Raw genomic sequence first — 24,286 nt, 5'->3', positions numbered from 1 at the left:
TCAGGACTTCGAGTGCACACAAGGAAAATGAATTGGGGGGCCTGCCTGCCTACCAACCCCCTTGTTCCCCATTTTTCAGGCAAGGGCTGTCAACCCTACCAGTAGTCTAGGGATGGCCATTGCTGCAAGACTGGGGCAGGGAAACCTGTAGTGTGGAAGCTCCAGTGGCTTCTGCACTTGATCAACAACTAGGCTTCCACATGTGGAAACCACCCAAGTCTGATTAGCTTGCGCAGCAGTTGCCATATTGTGGCCTGTATCCAACTTAAGTTTTTTTATGAGGCTGCAGTGATTTTCACTTACTGTCCCTCACTGCAATCTACTGAGCACCACCTCCATTTTGTTCCTGGAGGTCAGTAGATCCTCAGGAAAAACATAGTGGAGGTCTGGCAGTGGAAGGGAGGAATTAGTAAAAATTACTGCTCTTTCTTAAGAAAACTTAAGTGCACTTAATCTAGATGTATTCAAGACATTGGCACAGAGGACACTTTCCATTCTGAGAGAGTGTAACATAAAAATGAATCCAGAGGGATAGCCATCTTAGTCTGATGCAGAAAAATAACCCAGAGTCTTGGGGCAGTTTAAAAACGTAACATTTTAACCTGGCATAAGTTTTTGTGAACTTGAACCAATTTTGTTAACTGCAAGAATGCAAAAAATACATAAAGTAGGGTCCAGGGGCAATGAAATGCAGAACGTACCAGCAGAAATTTAGTTATGTAGAAGTCAAATAAATCAAGAAAAATACAGAGACCATTCACAAGTTTTGCTAAACTACTTATCATCTATAATGGTTGGGGAAAGCCCCAGATTTATCCCATGTTAACTAGTTAACTCTGAATCATTCTTGATTAGATTTGAATTTTATGTAATCAAATTTTTCTTCGTAATTCTTGAATTTCATGCTTGACTGTTTTCATACATATATGCTACATAAAAGGTGTAATAAATAGCCACTGATTTTTCTAAAGGAAGTGGGCTCTAGTCCATGAAAGCTTATGCTGGAATAAAATTCAGCTTTCTTTCAAAGTGCCCTGACAGAGAGAAAGAAATCCTGAGTTTATCATTGTTTTATAACTTGGGGACCAATTAGCTTCTGTTGATGTCTGCTTGTGCTGACAACTGTACAATAGGAGCCATAAAAGAGTGGCTACTTAAGAACTCTAAACTGTGCAATCTTCATCTTGTTAAACCCACCCAACATATCTCTTTTACACCAAAAGTAGTCTGTCATTCCCAGTATTTTGGTTTAAAGCATGAAGCACAGTACATACTTTCAATCCCCCTTCCCCCAAGTAACATAAACCTGTTATATCCTCTTCTGTGTAAAAAAAAGCTCTGCTCTCCAGAAAGAAAGATTCTGGCATATAATTTTTTACACATAAGGCATTTTAAAAATGTATTATTAATATTTATTAGATTATTTATTCCCAGCTTTTCTCCCCAATGGAGAAAGTGGCTTACAGCATCAGTCTCCTCTTTTCCATTTTATCCTCATAATACCAACCTTGTTAGGTAGGTCTGGCTGAGAGAGAGTGACTGGTCCAAGATCCCTCAGTACACTTCCATGGCAGTGTGGGGCAGTGTGGGGATTCAACCTGTCTCTTTCTCTCTCAGAGAGAGAAAACTCTACACCACATTGGTTGTCTTAATGAATTCAGTTCTGCAATCCTGTATTCTGAAGCACAGAAAGAAACAGTGTAGTTCCAGCTAAAACATTTAGATTGACTCTAAGGGAGAAGCAAGAGATTCCTGCCTCGAGCAACAGCGTAGACTTCCAGCACCCTGTCAACTTATACTGAGGAGGTTTGAGCAATGTGCAGTGCTTCAGTTTCTCATGACAAATGAGTTAGAAGGACTGGTCTATCTGGTGAGATATATTACCAATGGATACTGAGACAAAGAAGGTGATTGTGCATCTGTCTATTAGACAGTCACATCCTACATTTTTCTGTAGTGGGTGGAGAAACTAAACTGACAGAAGTGATTGACAGAGGGGTCCATGCCCATTCTTTTAGTGCTGTATACATACAGTTATCTGCCTCTTCCATAGCATTCAGCATTACCATTGCTAGCAGTATTTGAACTAGGTAGATAATTGGACTGACCCAGTTTAGTACTTTATAACAGGGCATTTTAATCAGTACTGCCTTCCAGTTCTAGTTATTTTGGAAGTAAGGTTGCCAGATCCCTAGGGCACCAAACAGGAGGTTGAGGGCATGGAGGGAGTTGCATGGGGGGCGGGGTGTCTCTAGAGCACCCTAGGTTGCACCAGGAACAACATCACTCCTGGAGCGATGCAGATTGTGCCAGGGACCGATGGAGAAAAAATCAGCCCCAAACATTAATTTGGGAGCTACTTTTTCTCCATTAGCTGCCAGAGTGACCCATTACTTCCAAGTTGTGCCATGAATGACATAATTCCTGGAGCAACATGGGGTGTGTAAGGAGCTTTCTGGAGCCCCACCATTGCGTTCTTGCACCTTTCTCCCTCCCCTGCCAGCCAGGGCTGAGGCTGGGGATCCCCTACCCCCACTAGGGGAATGGCAAGGGTATTTGGAAGTCCTTTTCATATCAGCATCCCTTCAAAACATATTGAGTTGCTTCCTATGAGTGTGTGAGCAGACAAAACTCACACTACAAAACTGTCCATGCCTTCCCCCAGCAGAAGTGATGTCACCATGTTGCAGTGGTAAAAAACCATAGAGAATGGCTGGATTGCTAGAGCATCACTGAAATGCAGTGATGTCAATCTGTCTTTTCAGCCACAAATGATGTTGCAGTGCTATGAGACATCGTTTCCATCCATCACTGCTGCTGGAGCCTCAAGGCCTGACAACCCCATTCCACATAACATTGTGCTATTTCTGAACATGACACGTGTAGCTGAAGCAAAGGAAAAACCTCTTTTATGCTGACTTAAAGGGGAGATGCCAGGGTGGGCTCTGTGAATCTCTGTTTGGAAGCTCTATCCACAGCCAATCTGGGGAGGAAGGAGAGAGCTAAACTCAGCTTTCAAAATAGTGATGCAAAGCTCCATTTCCCCCCCCCCTTTACGCCCTTTAACTTTTTTTCTTTAGTTGACAGCTGATCCATATTGCTCAAGCACAACAGATCAGTTGTGAAGCAGGCAGGGCGGGGGTGGTGGTGGTGGCAGTCTGCAGGGGGCCAGCAAGATACTCAAAGCATTAGTGGACAGACAGGGAAACAAGGATTGCAGCAAGTGGTATGGGGACAAGGCCTCTGTGGGAGGAGAGGAGTAAATTACTGCCCCTGAATACATGTTGTTATGAGGACAAACTCTCTGGCACTAGGTGGCATATATCTCACTGACATAGATATGTGGAGAAGTATGAGAGGAGTTCCCCCCTCCCTCCACATACTTCCAGTCATAATTACTGTCATTTTACAAGAACAATATAAAGGCCAGAAACATATCATAAAAACAAAAAGTGAAAGCTATGTATCTCTTTTATGCTTCTAGGCCATTCCATACCACAGTGTTTATAGGCTTTGTGGGACCCAAAGGCCTTCTCCACATGATATGACTAACTACTTTTCACAGGATGTACCATGCTAATGGCATTTCTAGTCTTGTATTATCAAATTATATTTTAATTATTAATACTACATGGCTAAATTTTGGGGAACAGTAGTAACAGCCCTTCAGGGGACAATATTCTGGCTGCTAACACCCACATCAGTAATTATAAGAAAAGATTATATCTAGCATGCTTTCATTATTGGGATCTCTCTCTATAAATTTGATTGAATCTAATTAAAAATTATTGGTCAGGATATACCACATGCAAACATATATATATATGGGGTTTTTTTCTGACGAAAGAAAATGAAAAGGTGAATCTTTTTTCTGACTAGCTGGAATAGTCCTGGCAAACAGAACTTCACAGCTTAAAATGGTTCTGAATCTATATATCTAAATCTGTATATGGCTTCAGAGTGGATATCATAACAGTTGCACAGTGGGATCAGGTACAGAAGGGGATGATGTTTATACAAACTTCCAAAATTTCTAGAAAACCCCTCCTTAAAAACAAAAAAAAAACTAGAGGAGTAAATAAAATTTAAAAGTTTTAAACTGTTGATATCTCATGATATCAACAGTTACTACAGATACTACAGTTACTACAGATACTACTTATGAGATTTTGACTAGGGCTGCCAGCAGGTGAAAATGCAGGGTAATTACTGGTAATGTGATGATTACACTTCTGGTACAACTAACAACATCATATTGGTACACTCTAGCATTTACCCAAAACTCTATGGTTAAAACCATATAATTTGGAGCAACTGCCAGAGTTTCATCTCTACATGATGATATCATTTTTGGGTCGCTCCAAAAAATGATGTCACTATGACATCTCCCACCCTGTTGGTAGATACGCAGCTGGTTGCTAGTATCGGTTGCTGGCAACCCAAACATTGATAGTAATTTTGGATTGCTTAGGCAACTGCACATTTCACTGATGTTGTCTGTGGGTGCCCATGTTATCCAAAATAGCTGCTGCAGTTTTAGTTTGAAACTTCAGGTGAGTTGTGGGGGAGAAGGAATGGGAAGATAGATAAGACAAAAAAGAAGATGGGGGACAGAAGCAAAGCTAGGGTGCATGGAGGAATGAAAGAAAAAGCATTAGGGAGAAAATAGGAGCTGGAGGGAACAAAGACAGTATGTATAGTGGCTACAGTGTTGGACTATGTTTAGAGAAACCTAGAGTTTAGAGTTAATTCTTCTCCTTTCTTGTCTTTTCTGTTTTGAGTCAAATTGAGACAGACAAATTGTATTTAAGTTTATCAATGTTTTTTCTCCTAGTTATAAACTTGTAATTAAAGAATTGTCAAGATGAATGTCAAGGCAAAGGAAAGCCAATGGAATAACAGTGATGTAATTAAAGACTTCATTGAGATGGAAGTTTTAGTCCCTTCCAATGATCAGACAGAAAATAACCTTATTGATATCCCAATGCGCAGAGCTTCAAACACTTTTGCAATACATTCAGCATCTCCCAAACATTGATTACTCTAGGCTTTAGCACAAATAATGAACTTTATACAGTTCATAACAGTTGACTTTGAGCAAAGTCCATAGATTAATCCTTTTATTTCAGGAACCAAAAATGCCAATGATCCCTAAAGGAACAGACAAGAGCAACCACATGAAAGCTAAAAGTACAGAATGCAATGAGGCAGCTATTGCCCTGCAGCCTCCCTTCACTGCAGTGGGACATGCAACAGAGACTCAGTCACGTGCCCTCCTGATACGATGGCTTCTAATCAGAAAAGAATGCAGGAGCATTGGCCAGAATAATAATGATTTTTAAAAAAACAGTCCCTGTAGTAGAGAAACAGTTTCTTAAAATTAACTTTGATTCCCCAGCACTTCCCATATGTGATACTCCACTGCCATTTAAATATATATATTTAAAGATATATAAATATATATATTTAAATGTGTGCACATATACCTTTTAACAATCTTGTATTTATAGAAAGCATTTCCTGAAGAGGGGAGATAAGCCAAGTAAAGTGGAGGGTATGCCTACAACTCCCAATACACAGGAAGTCTAGCTTCTCCGGTCAAGGCTAACTGGCTTTACACAAATATGTGTTACAATACCTTTCTGTTTCCTGGTTAGTAGGTTGCTGTTTGTTGTTCTCAAAAGCTGTAAAACTGCTCATATCCACATAGCCATCGTTCTCGTTAGCAGCAGATAACGCCCTGCTAGGATCTTCAAAAAACTCAGTAAAAGTTCCTGCCCTGGTGGGCCTTCGCGGAGGAATTTGTATATTTTCATAATCAGAGTTCATTGCTGGAATATTCTCATAGTCAGAAGTATCAGCATTAGGAAATGATATAGACCTAGGCTTAGTTAATGGAAGGGGCATGAAAGGTGGTCTTGAACGATCCTCAAAAGACTCCACCCGTGATACACTCCTACTAAAGGTTTTGGGTGTCCCTTTTCTCTTGCCATCCTTATAGAAAAAAACAGTTGGAGACTCAGAGGCCCTCAGCTTGCCCGTACGTGATTTCAGCTGAGGTGAACTACTCAAACTCCTCCTGTCCAATTCCATGACCCTGGAAGGTCCATGATAACTAGATTCTGAGGAAGATCTTGAAGAAGAAAGATGAACATCCACATGAACTTTATTTTCAGTCTTCTTTTTGAACTTCAGGGTGAGGAACTTTTTAAAAGAGGATTTCTTTTTCTTGCAGTATTTATCAGGGGATTCATTCTCTATTAAAAGTGAAGGTGAACTTTTAGTAATTGGCTTTTTGGTAATGCAGGCTAGTTCAAAAGGAGGTGGTATATCCACAACTGAGGATGGGGTGGACACCCCACTGGATGGAAGATGATTTCTCTGGGAAAAGCTACCTGATGAAGCAATTACACAAGGCAAAGAGAGGTCTTCCATCCTGTTTATTCTATTGTAATCCATTATAGAGGTATCAGATTCTCTGTAAACAGAGACTGGGATGTCTTTACCTTCTACTGAAAAAGACCGAGGGTATAAAATAAAGCGTCTTGGCTTTGCAGGTAATGCCCTATTCAGTTCCATAGGCTTGCCATCCAACAAAGAGAAGTTATGGCTTAAGTCTTCAGCCACCATGGGAGTTGTGCTTAATGGCTGCAAATCAGCATCTGGGCCTGTTTCTTCTGGAACTGTTTCCGGCACATATCCAGGTACCTTCCCAGAAAGGGACCTTGTTCTAGTAACGATGCTTTTCCGGTCAATGGAGAGCAAGTGGTTTTCACCATCCATACTCCCTCCCTCCTTTTGAACATCCGCCTCCCCCACTACTTTTCCAACAAATGAAGGAAGGCTATCTCCCAATACATAGGGGTTATCTAGGGACGAGTCATTGGCTGTTTCTCCATCATCTTTATCAGAAGCCACCACCACTTCAGGAACTACTGCAGCAGCATCAAGCACATATTCACAGATTGCATTTATCTGACTGTTGCTATAATGGCATTCATTCAGTTCTTCTGAGGCACGACATGTATTATCAACTGAAGTTTTATTGGGTGTATCCAGGGCAGTTTCTCCATCATCACCATGCTCTGCCTCAGTCATATGGTTATGTGATTCTGGATCTTCCAAAGCATTTTCACTGCAATCTCCAAGGAAAACATCTACCTTACATTCTTCCGCTAGCTGTGACTTACATTCCAGTCTGCTAACATCCTGAAGAGCAAAGGACTGATTGTCACTAGACATTTCAGTCTCTTCTAATGGCAAATCTTTTTCAGGAGAGTCAGGGTCATCTTCACTGCATTCCTTTTCGAAGGGAATAATCTGGCAGTTGTCATCTATGGTTTCTGCCTCTAGGACATTATCATTTTGTTCCTCAGGGTCTTCTTTGGTATCACACACTATCTCTGATGTTTCCTCTTCACTCTTAATTTCAGTGGTTTGGTAGCCATCATCTATATGTTCTTCCAGTTCTATGGTTGTTTCACATGTAGCATCTAGATCGATTTCCTCCTCTTTTCCAGCATCAGTTTCATTAGCTGTCCCACTCAATGTTGCTTCTGTATTGGATTCAGGTTCGTTAAGGTCTAGTCCAATGCCTACTTCTTCAGAATCATCAAGAAGAATACTGGGACTTTCACAATCACCCTCTACAAGCTCCGACTCTATGTCCAAGGTTGATTCATCTCCATTGTTATGTGTTGCACCCATGTCTGTGTCAGCGCTGGGTTGCTCATCTTCCAAAGCCTGGAGTGAATCTTCCTCTCCTGGGCCCTCACAGATTGGAAGCAGGTCCTCTGAAGGGGGTGTTGGCTCCTCTAAATGTCTTAAGATAATAACTTCACATATAGAGTCCTTGAAAATTGCACCTCCATTCAAAATTTTATTATCCATATTATACTCATTATTGTCCTTTATCAGATCCAGTTCTCTGAGTGTTTCATCAGCCCCATCTGCACAGTACATTTTGGTTATACCGGGATCAGTTTCACAGTCTACATCATCATACCCAGCATTCTCTTTTGTTTCTTCAGGGCTGTCAGGAGAGTGGGTGTCAGTTGATTCACATGAGCCCCTGTCTGCTGCTTCAGTGTTACATGAAGAATCATTGTTCTTTAGTTCATTTATTTCAAGATCACAGATCTCATTTTCAGTGTAGTTATCCTCTGCCTTACCTGCTAATGCTCCTGGAGAGCATAAGACAACATTCTCTGGTTCCTGTGGTTGTTCAGAGTCATTATACTCTTTATCTGTCAATTCAGCTTCAGAAATTACAATATATTCATCCTCAGTTTCTAGTTCTGACTCCGAGCACTCAGTGTTGCTCTGATTTCCTTCACACAGCTGTCCATTGGCACATTTGTTAAAATTGTTGTTGGCACAAATACTGGATCTCTGTATAATCACTGGAACATTGTCAGTGGAGATTTTTGGTTTGGGTGCAATGGGTGGTTTTGGACCCCTAGACATAGAGTTTGAATTGTGAAGCGTCCCAGACCTTGACAGTGATGGAGGAAGTTTAGAAGCAAGATGACTGAGAATCTTTGGTTTTGGTGCTAGTGGTGGTTTTGTGAAATCTGTCAAATGAAGAAATGAAAGGTTGTGTTAGCAAGTTTCTATACTACTTCAAGAAGTATCAGTCATTATTGCTATGCGAAATATGAGGAAAAACAAATAAGGTGAACTGATTCAATCCCACTTCTGCTGGTAGAAGTTAGAGTGATTTCCACCAATTTTGCCTTCCTATTACAATCCTCTGCAATACATCCCATGTTGCATTGTTGCTGACATCACACACATGTCATCCCTTTGTCTCTTCCCCCAGCCCTCTCGCCAGTTGCCAGGCTCAGCCAGGCAACCCTATACATGGCTGATGGGCAGTGTTCAGTTTCTTGAACAACCAGTACGTTAAGCCTGAAACAAGGGTACGCAGACCTATTTGTTTCACAAAGCTCTATACTGGCCCACAACACTTCAAAAATATGTAGGTTAGATCGGGGTCCAAATGAGTTAACTGTACTTGCAAGTGAGTTTTTAAGCCCTTCCTGTATAACATATGACATTTCTAAGAGAGATGCTCATGGTACAGTAGATGTAATACATATAAGATGGGCTCTTTCAGCATTTTATTTGTAAAAAGTTAGCCTTGACCAAGAAACATGAATATCTTATTAGCTGATGAGCCAAACATCTTCAGTTCAGCAATACTCTCTGTTACAATGGCAGCAAACATAAGAAGAACCTGTTAGATCAGACCAGTGGCCCATCTAGTTCAGCATCCTGTCTCACACAGAGGCCAACCAGTCGTTCTGGAGGGCCGACAACAAGGCATAGAGGCCTAGGTCATCCCCTGATTTTGCCTCCTAGCAGTGGCATTCAGAGGTTTACTGCCTAATGGAGATTCCATGCAGTCACTAGCTCTTGTAGCCATTGATGGGCCTCTTCTCCTGTCTTTTAAAGCCATCTATGTTCATGTCTACCAGTATGCCCGCTGGTGGCAAATTCTACAGTTTAATTACTTAAATCAATTAAATTCAAAGCTATGCAAAACTGCATTATTCGAGAGGGCTTTTTACTCAGGTAATAAGCCTGTGTAACAAGAAATGGCTCAGACTGATGTCTTAAAAAAGGAACATAGACTGTAGACTATGGCCGTTTTCACACTGCTTACCAGCCACAGAACATTGCGCCAAGCTCCTGGAATGGCAGTGTCTTCCTGGCACGATTTCGCGTGAAAACAGCAGTTCTCACGCAAAATCATGCCAGGAAGACGCTGCCGTTCTGGGAGCTCGGCACGATGTTCCGTGGCCGGTAAGCAGTGTGAAAATGGCCACTATTCATGGATTCTGATATAGAGCAGAACCACAAGTGACAAAAGGCACAGATTGGACACTTGTCTGCTTCCCTCAAGTTTTGATGGGAAATGTAGGCAGTATGGCGGAATGTTGGACAAATGACAGTTGAAAAGTCCATTGGACAGCAGTCAGAGAGTGAAGCTGCGAGACCAGGATGCCTACATTTCCCATCAAAACTTGAGGGAAGCAGACAAGTGTCCAATCTGTGCCTTTTGTCACTTGTGGTTCTGCTCATAGATTTGCTCATACTGGCAGTTTCCATGTTGTTTAATAAGTCATGTCAAATCACTTATGTTTTCTTTCTTCAATGTTTCCTATCTGTATTTTGATCTATGCTTGTTTTCGAATTTCTTTAATCCATACCCTGTTGTGTTGTTTTTTTTAATATCCCAACCATTGATTGTATTGACTTACACTGTATAATCTGCCTTGAGTCTCAGTAAGATAGGTTGAATATAAATAACATTAAATTTAAAAATTAACTTTAAATTTATCAAATTAAATTAATTATTAAAAACCTATTCAAAGATATTCTGTTGGCCAGTCAGTCAATACAGAGGTTTGGACACCAATTTCCAAACAAGTCTGAGCATGGTCCAGCCCAGTTATGTCTCATTGATTTCAGTGAGAGACTGAAGCACATGCTCTTTCCCAATAACTCAGCAGGTCATACAAATAATAATCCATACAACAACAACAACAACAACAACAACAACAACAACCGTGCTTATATACCATTCTTCTAGACAAATTAGTGCCTTACTCAGAGCAGTGAAAAAGTCAGTGGTATTATTATCCCCACAATGCAGCTGGGGCTGAGAGGAGTGGCTTACCCAAGGCTACCTACTGAGCTCATGGTAGGAATGGGATTTGAACCAGCAGAGTGCTGATTTGTAACCCAGTCACTTAACCACTATGCTACAGCAGCTCCTCCCTGTCTAACTCAAGATCTTTCCAATGATGCATGCTTGAGGAGCTATAATCAGTGTCAATGCAAGTTCACTTTCCCCAAATAATTCCTTCAGTTGTTTTGCTTGTTCTAAAGAGCAACACCATAAAGGGCAAGTCTCCTTGGCAAGCAGCTTTCTTTTGTTTTCAAGTCACAAAAGCCTTATGATTGATGGCCTTGGCAGCTATTGACTATGTTTTAGCTACTGAAGAAGGAGGAATAGTTGCTTTCTCCACCACACCCCAGTTCAGGATATCACAACAACACTTGTTTGGTTTCTGCTGGGGCGAGATACCCAGGAGAACTCCCACTACCTCAACCTTGTTTATCCCAATGCTCCATTTGTGTTTCCCTTGCATCACCGTAATGCCACATAAGCAACGATCCAGCTTCTCAGCTTGTGTTCACTGAAGCACAACTCAGAAGGCCAGTGGCAACTTAAAGACTAACCAAATGTATTCCAGCATCAGCTGTCATGCATCAGACATCTCTTCATCAGATCCACAGAAGGCAGAGTCACTTTGTAGACACCTTTATAACCAAAATTAAAGTGTGGGTGGATTTTGTAGCAAAAGACTATGACTACTCTCTGGATTCAAGCATACTTAGAGCATTTGTCATTAAACCCCACCCTAACTGCTCATTATAAATGCAAATACACTCTGGTTATATAAAAGAATTTTTTTCAGTATAAAACTAACACAAACCAAGCAATTAAATATCAGCATTCCTATTTTTCGATAGACAAACTGTCTTGCAAGGCGAAGTAATCTGCCCTAAATTGCCCATCAGGCCACACTTTAAAAAAAAAAAAAATCTAATGCCTACAAATGGATGTCATTTTAAGAATCTTTCTAAATATTACAAATCTTTGGAAGAGCAAAGAAGAGTTATCTTCCTAGTTATTCACCCTTCTTCCAAGAAGATTGGGGTAGTATATATGGTTTTCACTTCCCACAAGCCACGGAAGGTAAGTTAGACTAAGAGATCATGACAGACCCAGTAAGTCACACTTCATTTGTGGTCTAAGCTAGATATGATAGTGTCCTCGTAACTGCTAGGGGACACCACTTCCATTAAAGTGATTTAGGGTTGCCAGGTCCCCTTACTCTCCCGGTGGGAGGGGAGACCGAATGTTTACCTTTTTGTGCACACAAAGCACAGGAGCGCTCCCGGGCCTGCATGATGTCATTCCCCAAAGTGACATCATCATGCCGCCCAGGGAATACACCCAGGAGGCCAGTTTCCCCATCTTTCCCCTCACCAGCCAGTTGAGTGGTGGCAGGGGGTGGGAGCGGGGATCCCTCCTCCCAGCAGGGGACCTGGGATCCCTAGGCTTGACCTACCTGCAGTGCCATACTCTTGTTTCTCCTAGGGTTGCCAGGAGATATCCTGGCGGGAGATTGGGGCCTAGCACTTACCTGGGGGTGTCACTTCCAGGAAGTGACATCATCATGCGGCCCCTAGGAGTGTACTCATGCTCCACAGGGGCCCAGGTTGGGGCCGCTGTGGAGTGCAGAAGCACTCCCGCCTTCCACAGCAGCCCAAAACATGCTCGTTTTGGCCCAGATTGGGCTCATTTTGGACCCATTTTGGCCCAGATTGGGCCTGTTTTGAGCCACTGCAGAGAGTGGGAGTGCTCCTGCACTCTGCAGTGGCCCAAAACAGGCCCGATCTGTGCCACAATGGGCCCAAAACGGGCCCATTTTGGGCCACTGTGGAGGGCAGGAGCGCTCCTGCGCTCCACAGAGGCCCCAATCCAGGCCAAAATGGGCCCAATCCAGGAGGTTGCGGTGCATGGGAGCACACAGCACTGCAGGGGAGCGTGCACGGAAGGTGCGCTCCCCCCACTGGCCAGCTAAGCGGGTGCAGGGTGTGGGGGCGAGGGTCTGGTATCCCTAGTTTCTCCTCATGCCTTTTCAAGTGCCAAAATGTCTGCACTGGAAAATGGAGGAGGGGGGATACAAGAGCACTGCACTGAGACCCCAATCAGGATCAGGCCCTCATAGCATTTTAAAATCATGTTTAAATGGTGGTGCCATCCTTGTAATAGCTATAAGGATATCATCACATCTTGTCTGGCCCCCAGAGTGGAAATCTGAACCCATATCTTACGGAGCCCAGACTGACACTCTAATTACATCATACCTACAGCAAAGTTTCCCCTAAACAATCCATAAAACATGATTTATTTATTTATTTATGTTATTTATAGTTTGCCTTTCTTACTGAGGCTCAAGGTGGATTACATAGAATAAATTGATACAATCTGCTGCAGTATTCAATCAACAATACGATAAGGAAAGGCTGGCAGAGATTGAAAAACAAACTGAAATCCGATACAGAGCTGGGGGGAAATGCTGAAACACAACATAAGCAGATTGATGTGATTGTTAAATGCAGAACTATCCAGTAGGAGCATATCTACAGCAACAGACAGTACACAGTAGGATACAGTCTACTGTATAGTCTAGTTGCCTTGCTGCATCAAAATGAGATCCATATCACCTATCTTCCAACTTGTAACCACCCAGATGCCTCATGCAAACAGGATATCAATGCCATCACCTTCCCTGTTGTGTGTTCCAATTGTTACTATGCAGATATATACTGTGTCTTTTCCTGAAAGCACTATTTAGATAACATGACCAATAGCCAATAATAGCACTGTCTTCCACAAATTAATCAAAGAGGTTTGTGGTCTTAGTAGCTGAAATACAGCACCTTTATAGACATTTATAGACTCCCCCTTTATAGACATAAGATCAAACCCCTTATTTCATAGGAAATCGTAAGGTAAAAGGCCACCCATATGTTCCCGTTTCTTACTTGAATTCCCAGACTAGGATTAAAGTGTGTGATTCCTTTTAATGGCATTAATGGGAAATGTGCTACTGGCTGCAAGAGCTTTATCTGTGGTGCGAGCCAGATGGTATGAAACAGGGAACCCTGTGGGGCCAGGTTCACAATTTCTCACCCACATTATCCAATATTCTCTGATCCAACATTGTAAACCTGCCACCCTCACTCTGCTACAAGGTGTTTTATTGTTGCTGTATCATGTTGTTAACTGAATCGTCTTTGAACCTCCTTCCTTAGTTGATCCTCAAACTAAATACTGGGCACTCTGTTTGAAATCAATCCATTTTTTTTAAAAAAAGAAATAAATAAACCATCTCTCTCCCAGAATGAAGAACCATAATGACCCTTTGATTGGGGGCAGTTTTACTCTCAGTACATTCATGTTTCCATCCAAGTTGGCCAGCAAAGAAGTTTTCCACTGTGAAGGACAAAAGCAACATTACGCCATGCAAAGTGTACAGGTTTCTAGAACTGTAAACATGCCTGTTTGTTTCAAGATCTGTGTCATTGAACCGGAGGAGGGAGAGAGAAAAACACCCTGTACCCAAAGAAAACTTTTTTGGGATCAGACAGTTTCTTGTGTTTCTCCTCCCTGTATTGTTTGAGGTTTCCGTGTCAGCTTCTGCTTCTTCCTCTGCTTATCCCCTTTCATCTGGGTGAGTCTCGGTTCCAGCGGGGCTATAACCCTTTTCATAAAACCCACTACAGGGCGCTTTCAGAACCATAAAGGAAAGTTCATGGAATGCTTTCTAAGGCTGGAGACAACTTTCAAGAAGGATGAAAATTGTAAGGATAGATTTTTAAGTTCCCCATGTTATGCTGACAGGTTTATTTTGCCCTCTTGTAGGACAATATGATGCAGTGTTTAGAGGGTCAGAATTGGACTGAAGGGACTCGGTTTCAAATTCCCATGCTAACAAGATCAATGAGTAATTTTGGTCCAGTCACAGACTGTCAGCCTAACCTACCTCCTAAGACTGTTATAAAGATAAATGGTAGAGGGAACTATGTATACTACTCTGAAATTCTGGGATTGGCTCGCCGACCCCAGGCCAAGAAATTCCTGGAGATTTGGGAGTGGAGCCTGGGGACAGACAGCCAGGTGAAATGCTCTAGAGGCCACCCTCAAAAGTAAACATTTTTCTCCAGGGGAACAGATCTGCATAGTTTGTGATCAGTTGTAATTCCTTCTGGAGGCTGGATAGCCTATTCTAGGAGGAAGAAATAAAAATGAGAGGGATTATTAGCCATAGGATGAGAGGCTGAGGTTCTATGCCTGTGCATGGTGTTAAACTAGGGCCAGGGAGATTTGAGTTCAAATCCCTATTCAGTTGACTGGGGCTCAGCCATTCTCTGTTAACCTACCCTACCTCAAAGTGGAAAGATAAAATGGAGGAGGGATGGATAATGTATGCCACCCTTAGCTCCTTGGAGGGATAACATGATAGATAAGTAGATTAAATTTTCAATCTGAATTTGACTGAATCAAATAAAACCTCTGGTCACACATGTTTTCAAAACACTGTAAACACCTGTAGGCTTGGTGAAACCACAGTGAAATGAGTACATATCATGGGCAATGATGGCGCTGTCACCATTGAAAAAAGCTGTAATTTGTCTTCCGCCTGTTAATTCCCTAAAGGGGCAACTGACCAGGGGCAATCTTAGTGGTTCTGGGGTCCTGGGCAAAAGTCCATAATGAGGCCTCAGGATCAGTGCCACCCCACTGCTGGCCCCCCTCACCAGGGCCAAGCAAGTGGTGGCCTTCACCGCATGCCAGCTGAATAGGAGCCACTGATGCTGCCAGATGCCAGTTGACCAAAGCCCAGGTGAGACAGGTGCAAGTGGCAGCAAAAGCTTCCTCTTTCTTCTATTGCTCCCCTCCGGGGGGGGGGCTCTATGTGCAGGCAGTTGGGACTGGGACAGCTATCCCTGTTTCCCATTGGCTAAGACCACCTCTGCAACTTACTCACGAGGAATTTTCCACACATGCATTGGGAGGGTCTTTGGCTCAGTAGCAGAGTATATATATTTTTACCCAAAAGGTTTCTGGTTCATTCTCAGACATCACCAGGTTGCACGCCAGGAAAGATCTCTGTAGGAAACTCTGTCTGTAGTGGAATCCTAAGAATATTTATATCTTTCTAAACCCGTTGACTTCAACACTTTAAAAGGTGTACCTCTGCTTAGAATGGCACTGTTGGTGAACCAGTGCCTGCCAGAGCAGAGTCTTTTGCTCAATGGGCCAGTGCTCTGGCTCAGGTATGAAGGCAGCTTCACATGTCTGGGCTTCTTTTTCCCCCACTGCAGCTTAGTACACTTTCAAGGTCCAGGGGAGCTCTGGGACAGCAGCCGTCGCTGTGTAAAGGACTGCCAGGAAAATTAAAAACTGGCAGAACACCTGTGTTACTCAAGCATAGAGCTCTTTGGATCCTAGCTACTGGCTTTCTCCATCATTTGGAAAGTCAACACAAGTTACTATTTTTCTGGACACCCAGGCTGCATCCATTGTGGGATAGTGCACAATTATTGTTCAATAGCAGTCCTTTGCAACTGTGAAGACAATCCAGGAGGTGAATAATTACTATCATGAAATGATAGTACGGCGTCCATTAAGGTTTGGTTGCAACCCCAGTAGCCAGGCATCACTTGTGCCAATCTCCATGTTGATAATTTCTTTCTGAGATATACTAGTGGGGGAGTGTATTAAATGGTACCCCAGGGGCTGTCTTCTCACAGATGAAGCTGTCCACACATTCAGATTGTCCTCAAAGGCCCTGTGGGTGATCCTTACTGAAGCGAGACAGCTTATTATATGGGGATGGGGCTTTTCCAGTGGAGGCACCTCATTTGCGAAACTCTATTTCTTCTACAATATTTTGGCAGTGGGGGAGCAGCCTTCAAACATTTACTTCTAAAAGAAGAACAGCCTCTTAAAGAGTAATTCTTAGCAGATTTACTCAGAAGTAAGTCCTATTTTATTCATTCGCCCCTCCTCCATTTTCTTTGCACAACTACCAGAGGTAGGATAGGATTAGAGAGAGTGACTGGCCCCAGGTCACCAGCAAACTTCCACGGCAGAGTGGGGACTCAAACCTGTGTCTCCTAGAACAACACTATAAGCACTGGGATTACTCAGATAGCCCCATGTCCAACGTTAATAAGTTTGGGTGTTAGTATCAGAGAAAATGCACATCAAGCCGTCCCTGACATTTAAGCGAAAGGGAAAGATTTTGCTCCTCCAAATGGTCCATGGTATGTTGTTTGCCAATGGGCACGTGGGCACAATCCAGATGGGTCTGCCCGTTAAAAGCCATTGGTCTTAGTCAGATCGAATATTTAACTGTGCCTAATATATGAAAGAGTGTTCCATGTCATTGAACTTACTGTTTCAATAAAAACGAGAACGACGGTTTGGAGATACAATGTTACTGACTACAGTAAAATGAATCTTTAGCCTCATTTATTTTAATTCATTTTTGGAAGTGTTGCACTGGGGATGAAGTCTACATATGCTAATTTTCTACTCCTTGAGCTATCTTAACCAGCTAATAAAACAGGGCTATGCAGATAAGCCATATTAACATTTTTCAGAATTTAGATAAATCTGGACCATATGCTTTGTGACCTGAGTCCCATATGTTAAATTGTTAAATTGATGGTCTGGAGTGATTTACAAGGAAATAATTCCAGTAAAGGAAGTTCTGCTGATGTTATAAGCCATCTGAGCTGTCATCAATAGAATCCCAGGATGAAACAATAAACAATTGTAAGATGGGTCAGATTTCATACCCTCTGTGTTTCATGCTTTTTGCAAGATGCTTTCCCCTCTGAGAAGGAACTTCCAAATTCACTTTGATTAGTAATTTTGGTACACCCATACACATCTGCCCTCCCTCAGAAGGAAGGGTTAGGGACTGGTCTCTGATGAAACTTGGGTCTTTATGCCCAGTGTGTCTGTGGGGAGAAGTCCCTGCCCTTCAGCCCAATGCTGAATAAGAGAGTAGGAGCTCAGACCACTGCGTTTCAGACAAACTTGGAAAGCAGGAGTCAGATAGGCTTCTGAGAAGTTGAGACACGTGTATAATCCTAAGCATCTTTTCTCAGAAGTCCCACTAAATTCATTGAAACATGTTCCTAACAACAATAGCAATGTGCATATGCACCACCCTTTCAGACTGATTAGTGCACACTCGGAGTGGTGAACATAGTGTTACTATCCCTACAATACAGCTGGGGAGTTGGGGCTGAGAGGAGTGGCTTATCCAAGGCCACTTGCAGAGTTCATGGCAGTAGTGAGAGTTGAACTCGCAGGGTGCTGATTTAGCAGCTCAACCACTTAACCGCTATGCTACAGCAGCTCCCACACAAATAATGTCCTTGCCTGTGGTGAACTGATGAAGACAGTAGCAGATCCCCTACCCCAGCACCTGAGTCCACCAAATGAAGAAAGATAGCATATTAATGTGGCATAAATTCACAAACATCAAGTATAAAAAGTACAGCCGAGAAAAGGGTGGCAGCACCAAGGTCTAGGAAGAGAAAAAGAAGCAAGTTGCAGCGGGAAAATTGTTTTATTTGTATTTATAGATCTCAATGCATTTTGTCAGGAGATCTGTAAATTCCCACCGTGAGCAAATGATTTGGAGAGGTTGTACAAAACCCCTGATGAAGCTACAGGTGAAACACATTCCCCACCGCACCTTGGCACAAAAGCTTTTTTAAAAATGGCTGTTAACATTAAAAAGATCATTTAAGTCAAAACCTGAGTTTATTTTATTGCCTACTTTGTCTTAAATGTTAAAGTAACAACCAAGCTTTTGTTTAAAAAAAAAGTACTGCACATAGTTACAAATCATTAAAGGTTTCCTTGAAATTTAGACAGAAATGGCAGAGCAGAAAGCCACTTGGCCGAGAGAAAATGTGCCATAATGTAGTTATTTAAATCAATTTTCTCTTAAAAGAAACTAATAACCAAGGGCTTTTGAGATGCCAAATCAATAGATCAGACCATTTGTTATGTATTTTCTTTATCATGCATATAAATGTAATTCAATAATATAATATGAGACAAATAGTGCCTGGGAAATGTTTGCACCATTATATATATTTTACCACTCATGTTCTATCCATTTATGAAGTGCTAAAAGGATTCCAGTTCCAGTCTACCCTGCTTTCTGTGATCTTCATAAGAATTGCTGAGACTGCACCCCTGTGCACACATAGGTAGGAGGAAGTTCCACTGAATTTAACTCCCCCCAATACCATTTCTTACCATATCCTGAAAGCCAAATCCTGTGCATAGCAGCAGGTACATGACTCCCTCACCATTGGCTAGAAGCTACCACGTGCAGACTGTCTCCACGATCACTCCATACTCAGATAACCATACGACTTTTGATGGCAGTTGTGGGCTTTATTATAGTTTCCTAGAGATCATATTAATTTAATTTAGCCTGTCCTAATTTAAGTACCCAGCCCAGGTAGTTTCCCCTCAGACACCTCGGCTCTTGATTTGACAGTAGTCCTTTCATCAAGCAGATATTGCTTCTGGTTATATTTCACTATTTCCCATTAGGCAGCGGGCAGCAGAAAGGGCTTCAAAACACAAATCCTGGAGAGACCCCAGCTTAAAGTCGGGCGGGAAAGCACGCAGACTTTGTATATCACTTCATTTAATTGTTGCAAATGTTACGTGGAACCATTGAGTTGATCACAGATACAAACACTCCTGAAGAATCACTGCATACAGTATAAAATGCAAGAGGGGATGGTGGCACTCTACCTCACCCTCTAAATGGCTTACCTGAATAGGTAAGTAAGATGATGAATTGGAATTTGCACTCTGAAATTTGCTGGTCAAGATCTAACCTGATTAATGTAAATATTCTAAATGCTTCGAATTCAAACAGAAATATTTCCAGCATCTCGGAGCGGCTCAAAACTCCTATGTTGATGGTTTATTTTTGTAATTTTCTGCGAGTTTCATTTTCCCATTTAGTGGCAAGGGCAGTGAGAAGACAGACCAGCTCAGCAGAAATGTACCTGACAGGGACATTGTCCATCCAGAACGGTTAGCTTATTTTCCTGCAAGCTGGATTGGTCCAGGAGAAATTCATTTACATGCCATATGAAACAAGAAGAGAGCTTCAGAAAACTATACATCAAATTGCCTGAGAGAGCAATGATATTTACTTCCTGTTTCCTGCCCATTCTCCAAGGAACTCAGTGCAATGTACACTATGTTCCCCCAATTTATCTTCATAGCCCTGCAAGGTAGATCAGGTTGAGAGGTAGCAACTGGCCCAAGGTAAACAAGGGAGTTTTGTGGCTCAATAGAGATTTCAACTTGAATCTCCACAATCTGAGTCTGACTGTAGTTAGGTAGCCTTCAGGGCATTCTTATCTCTGGCAGAAGATAAGACGCTCTAGAGGTCAGTACCTCTGAGAACGCCTTTCTCAACCATTTCTGTCCTGGAGGACAAAATTAATAGTCCCACTGCAGATGTATAAAGCAGCCTGTATAAGTAATAGCCATGGACACTAATGGCTGTGCTTCTGAGATTTAAGGAAAGGGAAGGGGCCATGGCTCAGCGGTAGAACATCTGCTTGGCATACAGAAGATCCCAAATTCAATCCCTGGCATCTCAGTAAAAGGATCAAGTAGTAGGTGATGCGAAAGACCTCTAATCTGAGGTCCCAGAAAACTGCTGGCAGTCTGAGTAGACAATGCTGACCTTGCTACACCTGTGGCCTTATCATGAAGCCGGTAAGGCGGCTTCTTGTGTTCAAATAACATATGAAATTATCCCCTTTCAGTGTAGTCATTTGTTGTTGATATGCTGGTTATTACCTTCCCTTTGAGCTCGCCATCAACATATTGTAGAAATCTATTCTTAGAACTATCAAAATTTAAAATTCTGTAGCTGTAAATCCCATGTAGTAAATCCCAGAAATAAATCCCATGGAGTTCAATGGGAGTAACTCTAAAGTAAGCATGCTTAGGATTGCAGCCATCTAGTCTTCATGCTTGAGAACAGAAGAAAGATTTAAAATCTTGTTTAGAAAGAGATTAAACACTCAAGAAAGCCAGTGCATTAACTAAAGCTGCCAGGATGTTGGAGAACGGGAAGGAAGGAAGCAAGTCCAAAGAGGAAGTGCCAACAGTGTCAACAGGAAGAAAAAAACCCCCACTAGAACAAGAGATTCTCTCACTTACAGATCTCTCCCCAAAGAAAAAGAGGGTACAATGGCAACCTCATAATGACATCTCCGATTGTATAGACCAGTGCAGTCTGTGAGGACTCACAGTAATGTGGAGCATGCCTGTACCAAGTTCAGCAAAGAAAACCAAATGCAGACATGCCCTAAAATGAGCCAAAGCAGTCTTTTCTTGAGAGAGTTCTCTTAAGCAAGGGCATTCAGATGGAGCCCTTCTGTTTGCTACAGAGAAAGCCCATCTAAGTCTGAATTATTACAACTTCTTGGGTTACTATTCTGTTTTGATTAGCTGGCAGGCTGCAGTACTTCAGATGCAATTCTTTCCCATATGCATGGAGTTTCTTGCCCTGCATTTCACACCGGGAGCAGTCTCACACACACAAGGCTCCAGGAGGGAAGGGAGAAATGGGTGCACCACCACCCAAAGCTCTTTGGAGGAAGGATGAGATAAAAACACACGAGAGAGAGAAAAAGAGACAGACAGGTTAAGGAGGACTCTGAGACAGGCCGGAAAGGTAAAGTAGTTACTTCAGAATCTCTGAACCATCCTTTTAGCTCTGCTTTCACTGGAATGCCTGAAGGAGCTGCCCTCACTTCCTAACTCGGCATCCACCCTGAGACCTGCGGCTGGGCTCCTGTGCCACTCCACGGTTTACTGGCAGTTCTGTCTGGGCTATGGAGCCATTGCCAACAGCTGCTCAGGTCCTGGAATCCGCCAGCATCTGCGGCCAGTCTGCTGCTGCAAAGGATTTTGCAAAAAGACCCCGCAGAATCCCGTTGCCCCCTGCCGGAAAGGGCCCGGGTATGTCTTACCTGGAGAAAGTGCTCCAGGGCGAGTCAAAACGAGCAAAGAGCTGGAGTGTGGCGGCTTGGGGGCTTGCGCGGGCTAGAATTGCGCGGGCCAAAAGCGGAGGCGGCAAGCGCTCCCATTTGAATGGGAGCCGGGACTTCCCTCGGGACTGTTTCTTCGCCCCTCTTCCCGCGAGTCCGGGAAGAGGGGCCTCCCAGGGCGGGCAGAAAGCAAAGGGGCAACCTCCGCTGCCAAGGGGGTTCCCACGGAAGCCCGCAAAGCAAACTGCAGCAAGACAGGCTCGGCATAACAAACAGGCCAGTGTCAGAGATCCGCAAAGCCTGGCTCCTCTCCGGGCAGGCGGTGCCAGCCGCGGAGAGAGCCGCTCAACGGGAAGGCGGGGTGGGAAGACACAGTTGGGCGCCTCCTACGCACCCCCCCCGGCCTGGGCCAACTTTGGGGGGCCACCAGCCGCCTCCAGGCTCAGCAGCCCAGCCGGGCCTCTCTCGCCAATGCTCTGGCGATCCGCGGGCGGCTGCTCAGATTGGGGAGCGCAACCGCCGGGGGACAAACCCGGGCTCCATAGAAGTAGCCGTCGAAAGAAAGAAAGAAAGAAAGAAAGAAAGAAAGAAAGAAAGAAAGAAAGAAAGAAAGAAAGAAAGAAAGAAAGAGGGATGCTGGACTATACGCACCGTTGGGAAGATCCAGCAGGGCACCTCTTACGTTCCCAGTGCAATCCATTTAAAGCAGAGTTACGCCCTTATAAGCGCACTGAAGTCAATGGGTTTAGAAGGGCGTAACTCTGTTTAGGATTACACTACCGGGCACACTAAAGACGGAGAAGGGACAAGAAACAGAAAACTGCAGCCTCCATCCCAGAAGCAGTGGGGACGGGGAGGAAAGGCGGGCGCCTCTAGCCCCTGTCCTGGGAAGGGAGTCTTATCCTCGCTGCAGGATCCTGGTTGCGCCGCTGAGTTTTCCAAGGACCTTGGAAGCGCCTCCCGGGCACAGGAGTTTCTCGCGGGCCCGATCCCGGGGCCCTCCTCGCCTGCTCTCTTCCCTCCCCCTCCCGGCGCTGCCCTCACCTGTGCCGCTCATCTTCTGGCGCCCGCCCCCGGCTCAGACCATGATCCCGGCAGAGGCTCCGGGTGGCTCCTCCTGCCCGCCCGCCCGGCTGCTAAAGCTGAGGTTGGGGCATGGGCTGCTGGGCGGAGGAGAGCCGATCGGGCAAGGTGCGGAGCCCTCGGCAAGCGCCGGCGGAGCGAAAGTCGGCGGCGGCGGCGGCGGAGCTCAGGGCTGCGGGGAGCCTTCGTCGCCCTGCCCGGCCGCTGCCATCACCTCCTTGCAACTGGACGGGCCGCCCGCAGTCTCGGATCGCCCGGCGCTGCCGCTGCCGCTCTCCTCCTCCTCCGGCCGCCAGGCATTTCCCTCCCTTCCCTGCAGAGGAAACCCTTTTGCTCGCGCAGGGACTAGCCGCGGCGGAGGGGAGGGGAGGGAGGGAGGGGGCACGCAGGGTGCCAAAACAAGCGGGGATTTAAAGAGACCGCGCCTGCCGGCCGGCCGGCCTGCTTACCGCTTACCCTGGGCTTAGGAAATCACGCACGGAGAGACAGAAAGGCAGGAAGCCGGTCGCTTGGGGACGGGGGGCTGGAAAGGAGCGCCTTCTCCGCCCTCCGTCTTGGATTGTCCTGCGGAACTCATGGCCGCAGGCAGCAGTCTTGTCGCGACTAGCGTAAGTGGCTGGGCATGAGAATTTTGACTCCCCAAAACAATACCCTGAAAATCTTGCTGTTCTCTGAAGTGCCACTGGACTCAAATGCTGCCGCTCTACTGCAGACCGACCCGGTTTCTTACCTGAAGCTAGTTGCCCACGGTAACCAGAAGAGCAAACTCCGGGCAAGGCAAGGTGGCCATGTCTGCCCTGAATTTGGCGGGCCTAGGAACGAGCCGGTGTCCGCAGATGCAGCGCAGAGCTGGAAGGGCGCGAATTTCGAGGAACGACCCGCTCCTTCCGTTCCGCGGAGGTTCCCTCTCCCGCCCTCGGCTTATTCCATCCTCCCCGTTTACCCAGCGGTGACCACAGGTTGTGGCCGCTGTCACCGGACGCGCAGGCGCTCGCGCACCCAGCCGGGTCTGCCGCCAGGCGGTGGGGGAGAGCGGCGTGAACCCCAGTCTCTGGCAAGGGACCTGACGCTCGGCTTCAGTGCACCGAGGATCAGCGCGGCGTGTCTCTGCGATCCTAGACGTGTCTAGATTGCAACCTTCAAATTTACTCTTGTGTAGTCCCAGTGCCCTCCACTGTTCTTAAACCTGAACCTGCGGCCCTTCTCTGGAGGAGCGCAGTTAGATTCAATGGGACTACTCCGGTCGTCTTTACAGGTTATATGTGATCCCAGTGTAGGCAGTAATTAAGAGCCTCCTAGAGTAAATCCATTCGCTTCAACGGCATTGCTGCCCGAGACTGAGGGGATTTCAATTCCTTTAGGATCCTAAACTGAGCCACAAGGCGACACGGCTCGCAGTAAGGAAGAGGTTTGCTCTTTTTACGGCAGCCCCTTGAACTCCTCGAGCCACCTGTAGCCTTTGACTCCGAAGTAAATGCCACAGATTTCC

At 44.5% G+C, this 24,286-nt stretch overlaps 1 protein-coding gene across 3 annotated transcripts in view; it reads right to left on the bottom strand.

The window, feature by feature from the left end:
* FGD5 (FYVE, RhoGEF and PH domain containing 5) overlaps positions 1-24,286 on the bottom strand; it is a 197,480-nt gene that overhangs the window by 172,900 nt on the left and 294 nt on the right. For 2 of the 3 annotated variants that reach the window (XM_054978379.1, XM_054978380.1), the window contains exons 1-2: positions 22,759-23,058; positions 5,639-8,573 (exon numbers count right to left, since the gene is read on the bottom strand). In XM_054978379.1, coding sequence (XP_054834354.1) covers positions 5,639-8,573; positions 22,759-22,771 — 2,948 coding nt within the window. In that variant the 5' untranslated portion in view covers positions 22,772-23,058. Of the gene's footprint in view, positions 1-5,638; positions 8,574-22,758; positions 23,059-24,286 lie in introns of those variants that run through there. The other variant, XM_054978381.1, reaches the window with a different exon arrangement.

Source organism: Eublepharis macularius, chromosome 4, assembly GCF_028583425.1.
Source record: "Eublepharis macularius isolate TG4126 chromosome 4, MPM_Emac_v1.0, whole genome shotgun sequence".
NCBI lineage: Eukaryota > Metazoa > Chordata > Lepidosauria > Squamata > Eublepharidae > Eublepharis > Eublepharis macularius.
Note: the sequence above shows the minus strand (reverse complement) of the source record. Positions and strands in the feature narration are given on the sequence as shown.